At 37.9% G+C, this 9,916-nt stretch overlaps 1 protein-coding gene across 2 annotated transcripts in view; it reads right to left on the reverse strand.

Annotated features, from left to right (window-relative positions):
• LOC115219237 (protocadherin beta-2-like) overlaps window positions 1-9,916 on the reverse strand; it is a 141,895-nt gene that overhangs the window by 25,171 nt on the left and 106,808 nt on the right. For both annotated transcript variants that reach the window (XM_029789379.2, XM_036508609.1), the window contains exon 3: window positions 4,794-4,947. In XM_029789379.2, coding sequence (XP_029645239.1) covers window positions 4,794-4,947 — 154 coding nt within the window. The remainder of the gene's footprint in view (window positions 1-4,793; window positions 4,948-9,916) is intronic.

Genomic DNA, 9,916 nt, shown 5'->3' on the forward strand with positions numbered 1-9,916 from the left:
GGCTTACAAAAGAATAAGTCTCGGGGTCGAGTTGCTCGACTAAAGGCAGTGCTCCAGCATGGCCGCAGTCAAATGACTGAAACAAGTAAAAGAGTAAAAGAGTAAAAGAGTATATATACCCCATCCATTTATACACAGACATGCAGGAAGTAAATAGACACCCTTGATTTTCAAAATTTCTGATCTAAGCGTCTTAATATGTTTTCAGCAGTGTAGAATTTACAATGCAATTATTCTTTTTCGTTCCAGGTGCCATTATATTAAGCATTTGTGAAGAGTAACCATGCCACGCACAAAGAATTCCGCACAACTGTCAGATTTTCAAAGAGGTCGTATTGTTGGGCAATCTGAGGCTGGTCTTAGCCAGCAAAAAATTGCCAAAAATCTTCAAATTCCCCTTGCTACTGTTAATAGAATTATAGTGCAATTCAAAAACCAAGAAAAAGAATCAACAGATTCTTGTCTCAGCCATCCTAGGCCCTCGGAAAGGAAGCTTCGTTGTTTGAAGAGAACTGTGGAAGATGAACCCCGTTGAAAGGCTTCTGATATTGTAAAATAACTAGAAGTTAGTCCGAGAACGTGTGTTATATATCTGCATAAGCTTGGGTGTTATGGACGAGCAGCTAGAAGAAAACCTCTCCTTCAACCAATTAATATCAAATAAAAGATTTCGAAAATTAAAGGTGTCTATTTACTTCCTGCATGTCTGTGTACATGCATATATACCTCATCCACACGCATACACAAACACATACATATACATAAATATATACACCCACAAATTATAACCCTTATTTAACATCTAGCCTACATGCTGGCATGGGCTGGTCAGTTTGAGAGGGTTTGATAAGTCAGCAATGCCTATTTTTCATGGTTTCTACAGTCAGATGCCCTTCCTAATGCCAACCACTTTACAGAATGTACTGGATGTTTTTTTTTTGCTGAAGTACCACTAGTAATGATGTATTTGGAAGATGCAAGGCCATGGTCCTAAAACGGCCCCTATATCTGAGAGGGAACAGAAGAGAAAGAAAGCAAACATCCAAGGTGGAAGGATGTAGGATGGCTAGAAGAGAGGTTTGGGAAATATGGAAAGGAACGGAGGAGAGAGAAAAGATGAGATGTCAAAGTTGAGAAGATGGGAGGGTTTAGAGTTGAAAAGGTGGTAGTGTCACTTGTGTAAGGAGGGAGTTTCTAGGGTTATCCGACTTTATAAGAGATAAGTATAGACAGAATGTAAGAGGAAAAGGTAGCAGGAAAAGTGTAAGAATTAGGGTGGAGAGGAACCCTGAGTTATTGCTTGGAAGAGAGGTTTGAGGTGGTTGTGTGAGTAGATAAGAAGGGGAAAGATAAGGGAGAATACTGAGGTGCCACAGAAACTATTGGAGAGACGGGGAGAAATAAAAGGAGCGGTAGGAGAAAAAGAGGTAGAGGAAGAAGAGCATGAAGTAGACACTAGAGGATACCGGACACATAAGGAAGCGAAGAAGAGGTGTCGTAAAGGCATCTTACATGGGAAGGTTGTGAATAGGATGGAAAGAACAGAGAACAGCAGTTGGGTGCAGCAGGAATATCGGAAAGGTGTAAGGATGGGCAGCAGGTAAAAGGTAAGTAGAAGTGCTGAGGGGCAAAAGCAATAACACAGGTGAAGGTGTGCCATGAGTGATGCAGGGGAGATATAAGGTGATGGGTAGTAAAGCTGGCTTGGTCATGGTAGTCATCATCATCATCATCATCATCATTTAACGTCCGTTTTCCGCGCTAGCACGGGTTGGACAGTTCGACCGGGGTCTGGGAAGCCAGGGGCTGCACCAGGCTCCAGTCTGATCTGGCAGAGTTTCTACAGCTGGATGCCCTTCCTAACGCCGACCACTCCGAGAGTGTAGTGGGTGCTTTTTACGTGCCACCTGCACAGGTGCCAGGGGGTCCGGCATCGGCAACGATCGGTTGGAGTTTTTAACGTGCCACCGGCAGACAGTATAAACACATCTACATATTCATAAACACACACACACACAGATATATGAATACATATATACATTGTTATTGTTGTTGTTGTTTTTTCCTTCTCAAGCCATGCCTAACTCATAAGGGCTGGTTTCCCGGTTTCATTAGTGTATAGGTTCTCCACCTGGATGGGACGTTGGTCCGTCACAGCATATACACATACATACATATATATGTTACAGCTTTACAACCACTTCCCTTATATGAGGCGATATTTTACCATGGCTGAATACATCTTCTGGATCATAGCATTTTACCAGTCAGTAGAGTTCTTTGTCATCTTTTCTCTGAGCTGTACCTATTTCTTTACTACCCACAAGGGCCTAAACACAGAGGGGACAAACAAGGACAGACATAGGTATTAATTCGATTACATCGACCCCAGTGTGTAACTGGTACTTAATTTATCGACCCCGAAAGGATGAAAGGCAAAGTCGACCTCAGCGGAATTTGAACTCACAATGTTGTGCCAGACGAAATACCTATTTCTTTATTACCCACAAGGAGCTAAACACAGAGGGGACAAACAAGGACAGGCATAGGTATTAAGCCGATTACATCGACCCCAGTGCATAACTGGTACTTAATTTATCGACCCCGAAAGGATGAAAGGCAAAGTCGACCTTGACGGAATTTGAATTCACAATGTAACGGCAGACGAAATACCGCTAAGCATTTCGCCTGGCGTGCTAATGTTTCTGCCAGCTCGCCGCCTTCTATGAGCTGTACCATCTTTAAGTTTGCAATAACACATGCATGTACATATATACATGCACACACACACATATGAATGCATATCTGTATATGTTTGTATATATCTGTATCTATATCTATTATCTATCTATCTGTCTGTCTGTCTGTCTGACTGTCTGACTGTCTGACTGTCTATCTGTCTACCTATCTATCTATCTATCTGTCTATCTATCTATATACCTATCTATCTATCTACCTACCTACCTACCTATCCATCCATCCATCCATCCATCTATCTATCTGTCTGTCTATCTGTCTTCTGTCTATCTAGCTATGTTTGCTGTGTGTGTATGTGAATGCGTGTGTGTATGTATGAGAGAGCGTGAGAGAGAGAGAGAGAGAGAGATAATGTGTGTGTGTGTGTGAGTGTGTGTGCATATAAGCATCACCATTTGTCTGTTTTCCCAGAAACTACTTCACACTTTTCCAAGGAATCTCTCCTAAAATGTGCATACATATCCACAATTATCTTAGAATAATGGATGAAGAAAAATGAAGTCAGAGGTTTCTCTGGGGCAATATCTGTAAATTTCAAAATCACACAACCAACTGGACACACATGCATACATACATACATACCTGCAACAATACACAACTTCATGCATGCAATGATATATATATATACCTTTGAGTTTGACAAACTATCACCATGGCAACAACGTAGATTTTGGCTTCTATGCTTTTAAAGAATGCTTCATTACCAAAAATATTCTTTCTAATTTTAAAAACTAAATGCCGAAACCTTGGTATAAATTGAAAATAAATTAAGTGATATGCGTTTAATGGAGTGAAGGTACATGGCTTAGTGGTTAGGGTATTCAGCTCATAGTCATACGGTCATGAGTTCAATTCCCAGCTACGCATTGTGTCCTTGAGCAAGACACTTTATTTCACATTGCTCCAGTCCACTCAGCTGGCTGAAATGAGTAGTACCTGTATTTGAAAGGACCAGCCTTGTCACATTCTGTGTAATGCTGACCACGTTTAGGGTATGCGTGCCTGTGGGGTGCTCAACTGCTTGTTCCTTAATCTCATGAGCAAGTTGTTCCTGTGATCAGATCAACAGGAACCCTCGTCATCATAACTGACGGAGTGCCATAAATTTAACAAAAACAAAAAAACAAAAAATAATAATAAATCTCTGAACGAGGTATAAACAGTAACTGCATGACAATGTGAGGGAGGACCTCCCTTTGCAAATACCATAAGGGCACAGAAAGTGTGCCTAAAGCCAGCTGGAGACGATGTTCTCCTGGGGCTACAAGCTACAGTAACACTCACCCTTAGTGGTTAGCCATATTGAGATGGCAAGTATACCTCACAAAAAAACAAAAAGAAATTCATATATTTGGCAATATGGTCAATCCTGTATGCCAAACATAACATAACCATCATTCACATCATAGCACATCACCACCACCAACACACCACCACCACCACCACCACCACCACCATTTTTGTCATCATCTTAATCATCATTTGAAGCTGGTCAGCATGCCAAAGTATTACCATATCAAACAAAAAACTTAGCTGCATTTCTTTCAGCTCTCTTTGACTATTTGACTTGTTTCAGTCATTTGACTGTGGCCATGCTGGAGCACTGCCTTTAACGTTATGAGTTCAAATTCTGCTGTCAACTTTGCTTTTCATTGTTTTTAGAGTTAATAACATAAACAACAGTTGGGACACAAGAATCGATGTTATTGACTTACCCACTCCCTTCAAAATTGCTGGATTTTTGTCAAAATTAGAAACAAGCATTATCATTATTATGTTATTGATCCCCTAAAGGATGAAAGGCAAAGATGACTTTGGCAGAATTTGAAATCAGAGAGCTGGAATAAATACCACAAAGCATTTTGTTCTTCGTTCTAATGATTCCACCAGTTCTTCACCTTTCGTTTAAAACTATCAGGTTTAACGCTTTTCAAAACTATTTACAAATTTACAAAATCATTTTTGATTTCAAATAAAAGTTATATAACAGAAGTAGATTTAGAAAAGAAAAAAAAAAATTAAGACTCATAATATACCTGATATTTCCTCATATTGTCCTGTGTCCAGTCCATTCCAGCCATGAACACTCTCCATGACAACTGGTCCACAATCAAATTTATAGTCGCTGGCAAGAATGTCTCGGTCAATATCAGAACTAGCAGAATTACCAGCAACTTTCTGAACGTTCATCTAATAGGAAATGAAGTGAAAAAAACAAACTAGAAAACATATATACATACATAAATACATACATATATATATGCATACATATATATATATATGTGTATATATATATGTATGTATATATACATATATATGTGTATGTATATGTATGAAGTGAAAAAACAAAGAAACTAGAAAACATATATACATACATAAATACACATATATATATATGCATACATATATATATATATGTGTATATATATGTACGTATATATACATATATATATATATGTATGTATATATCACAGAATTAATTTCATACACACATACAAAAATGAATATAAACAAGTAAAAATGATCCTGTTTCGTCTTTTTTTATTTTTTTTTATTCATTTCGTGTCGGCTTTAATTTTGAAAAATAAATGAATAAAAAGAAAACAAAAAATATTTGATTTCTCAAAAACCTTCAAATATAAATAACTGAACTGAAGAGAAAGGCTCCAATATTTCTACTGATATCTTATAATTGTTACAGTAATTTAAAACCATAACTACAGGCTTTATCAAACATAGCTGTTCTAATATTTATTTATATATCTAGTCAGTGGCAATAATTTCTCTGTGTTGATGTTGATTGAGAGAGGAAACACTATACACAGAGCTAAACCTTATTCTGAATGAAAAACTTCAAATGCTATACAAAGATGCATAAATATCAGGACAGCAGCAGCACATAGGGAGGAAGTCAGTGTCTGTGTGTTTACAAGGGAGAGAGAATGTGCGTGTGTCTGTGTGTGCATCTGTCTGTGTGTGCATCTGTCTGATTGTCCGTATGTCTGCTGCTTCTTCTTTGGAGAAATGCGTTGTGTGTTCTGTAGCTGTCTCTTGGTTTAGAGTTAGAGAATGGCTGTTGGAGGTGGGTAGGATGAGAAATGGATGTCATCTCAATTGATAAGTTTGAATGTTTACCGTATTAGAATAGCAATTATTTTTCTTACACCTCAGGAAGATGGTAGGCAATCAATATGAGAAATTGAAGAGAATATGTTCGCCCAGAAGTCAAACAATTAAATAGCTAGGTCTTCAAGTGTTCTATGTGTATGTGTATATGTATGCAAGTAAAATGTGTAGGTATATATATGTATGTGTGTGTGTGTATAACTCAGTGTGTGTGTATGTGTATTTATACATATATATGTATATTAATATATTTTGTGTGTGTGTATATATTGTCTTCATTCTAACATCCACTACTCCATGCTTGCATGGATCAAATGAAGTTTGACAAGGCCCCTTTTCCTATGGCTGGATGCCCATCTTGTTGCCTAAGGTATAAGAAAAATAATTGCTATTCTAATATGAATGCATTCAAACTTATGAATTAAAGTGATTTCCATTTTCCACCCTACTCAGCCCAACTACCATTCACTAGCTCTAAACCAGGATTCAGTTACTTAGCACATGTTACTTCTCTGCAAAAATGAGGAGGAGTGAGGAGAGAGGGAGATAAAAGTGGGGAGAGAGAGAGAGAAGAATTTATTCCCTATGTGACGGAAGCACTCCGTCGGTTACGACGATGAGGGTTCCGGTTGATCCAAATCAACGGAACAGCCTGCTCGTGAAATTAACGTGTAAGTGGCTGAGCACTCCACAGACATGTGTACCATTAATGTAGTTCTTGGGGATATTCAGCGTGACACAGAGAGTGGCAAGGCTGGCCCCTTGAAATACAGGTACAACAGAAACAGGAAGTAAGAGTGAGAGAAAGTTGTGGTGAAAGAGTACAGCAGGGATCACCACCATCCCCTGCCGGAGCCTCGTGGAGCTTTAGGTGTTTTCGTTCAATAAACACTCACAACACCCGGTCTGGGAATCAAAACCGCGATCCTATGACCGCGAGTCCGCTGCCCTAACCACTGGGCCATTGCGCCTCCACCTATGTACTACTACTACAGCGATATTATATTATGGATCCATCTATGTAATATTAGTGTCACAACACCATCACACGTTTTCAGACAAGGTACTATTTCCTCCAATTCTTCCACTGCTGGATTAACTATTAAGCAAAATAAGCATGTGTTTAGGGCATCACGGGAAGTGGGGGCACCTCAGAAATGGTAAATGGTTTATGGCACAAAAGAAATCACTTTAAACTTGCTAAAATAATATTTCAAGTGGTTTATATGATCAGAAATTTAATTTCAAAGTTTTCATAGAGAGGATTTGATCAAAGACTTTGCAATTGAAAAAAAAAGGAGAAAACCTTTCTGTTGTGTGGACATCCCCAGACGATGAAGTAGGCTAACCCAATATGTAGATATAGAGGGAGAAGTCTAGACGTTGGGAGTTGAGTAGAGGTCATCGGGACATGCGATATAACACTTTCAGATATAATTAAAGTGAAATATACAAGAAAAAACATTATTTTCCATCTTACTGTTAGTTTTTTTCTCATTTTAAAAAATAAAAATTTACTTTATGGCTACTATTGTTTATATATTGAATTACATATATATGGGAGAACCAAAGCCTATAAAGTGCTTAGGGCCTTTATGGGTCTTAATCCAGCCTGGAGTTCTTCAAATATGAATTGCATAATGGCTAAACTGGATTTCACAGAAAATTTCAAGTGAAGGATACTCTTTACTCTCTTTTACTCTTTTACTTGTTTCAGTCATTTGACTGCGGCCATGCTGGAGCACCGCCTTTAATCGAGCAACTCGATCCTGGGACTTATTCTTTTGTAAGCCCAGTACTTATTCTATCGGTTTCTTTTGCTGAACCGCTAAGTTACGGGGACATAAACACACCAGCATCGGTTGTCAAGCGATGCTGGGGGGACAAACACAGACACACACATGCATATATATATATATATATATATGCATATACAACAGGCTTCTTTCAGTTTCCGTCTACCAAATCCACTCACAAGGCTTTGGTTGGCTCGAGGCTATAGTAGAAGACACTTGCCCAAGGTGCCACGCAATGGGACTGAACCCGGAACCATGTGGTTGGTAAACAAGCTACTTACCACACAGCCACTCCTGCGCCTACTGTAGCATTTTAAGACACCTAGTGCCCACTTTCATCACAAAATGTTAACGTTAGTTAGCTTCTTGAGGCATGCTGACTCATAAGGGCCAGTTTTCCACTTTCTATAGTTTACATATTCCCCACCTGGGTGGGATGCTGATCCATCGCAGGAGTACTCATTTTTGCAAGCTGAGTGGACTGGAGCAACATGAAATGAAGTGTTTTGCTCAAGAACACAATGTATCGCCCAATCCCAGAATCGAAACTACAATCTTATGATTATGAGTCCAGCACCCTAAATACTAAGCCATGTACCTCCACACACTGTTATGACAAAGGGCCAATGAATACATGTATACATATCACGGGCTTCTTTCTGTTATATAGAACCTGGTCTCGGAATGGGAATTGTCAGAAGAATATGATCTACAAGTTTACAGCTGTAACTTATAATACTACTAAGTACTACATCAGAGCCACAGCTGGCCTCGTTAAGAGGTGGATAAAGGCTATGTTCTTTTTACTCTCATAATAAATTTGCTCTTATATTACGTTACAACCCACATCAAATTGTACAGAACCCTATGTGAATACACAACAATAGGAGTTTAATGCGATTAGGAAAAGAGCCAAACCCTGAATGGACTAACTGTTGTGCACTGAGTGCATGCAGTCATATGTGTGCACATGTTTGTACATATATACACACACATATACATAGAGTAGTAAGAGACAAAATGAAGGCATTTAAATTTTGCAACAATTAACATTACTTGCTTGGTAACCAAAGGATTGTTCCATAACATTTTGTCATACTCTGCTTTAAGTAGTACCCAATGAGCATGAAAAATCTACATAATGTATAACATAATACATTATATTTTATTATGCTTACATTATATAAAGTTTCTCGGCGAAACAATTGCTGCAAAATTTTAAACTATTCATTTTGTTTCTTACTATAATTGCCTCATACCACAGCAAGCATCCTATTATTCATTGAATTACTGGTAAACAATGGAAATTCTAAAATTCTAACTTGCAATTAAACAGTGACTGGTCTTCATCATTGCTTTAAAACTGATTGATTATTTCACTGTCATATATATATATATATATATATATATATTGATAGACAAACTCATACATATATATATATGTTTAGTCCACATTACTCTGAAAGAAGCATAGGTTTGATTTTCCTGGTTTCTCTGACATATATATTCCTCCCTGGACAGGCCACTCATTTTTACCAACTGAGCAGAATGGAAGTACATAAAATGAAGTATTTTGCTCAAGAACATAATACATTCTCCAGTCTAGGAATTGAAACCATAATCTCACAATCATGAGTCCAACACCCAAATCACTCAACCATCCATCTCCACACACATACACACATACAGTGAGCAAAAGTGAATATATAATTCAAAACATCCCTACACCTGTTCTGATAGCATTAGTAAATTTGAAGTCTGTTACATAATATAATAGATAACATTGCAGACATTTGCATTGTTACATAACCACTCCATTTCATCAGGTAATATACTGCCAAATATTTTGTTAAAAATAGGATAAATTTATAGGGGAAGAGATATGTATAACCAAACAGAATGAAACAAGAATTTCCAAATTTGGAGAATAACCCAGTAGCATAAAACCAAAGGCAACTAAAGTAATGTATGCACAGCCTAGAGAAGAGTGATTAAAAAGCCATATTCATATCATATGTTGGAATTTAACTGATTTTTTTTATGGGCAATAATTCTATCCTTTTTTTTTTCTTTTACTTGTTTCAGTCATTTGACTTCAGCCAGGACTTATTCTTTGTAAGCCTAGTACTTATTCTATCAGTCTCTTTTGCTGAACTACTATGTTATGGGGATGTAAACATTGCTTATGAAGTGATGGTGAGGGGACAAGCATAGACACACACAAGTACATACATACA

Source organism: Octopus sinensis, linkage group LG14 (assembly GCF_006345805.1).
Source record: "Octopus sinensis linkage group LG14, ASM634580v1, whole genome shotgun sequence".
NCBI classification, from domain to species: Eukaryota; Metazoa; Mollusca; class Cephalopoda; order Octopoda; family Octopodidae; genus Octopus; species Octopus sinensis.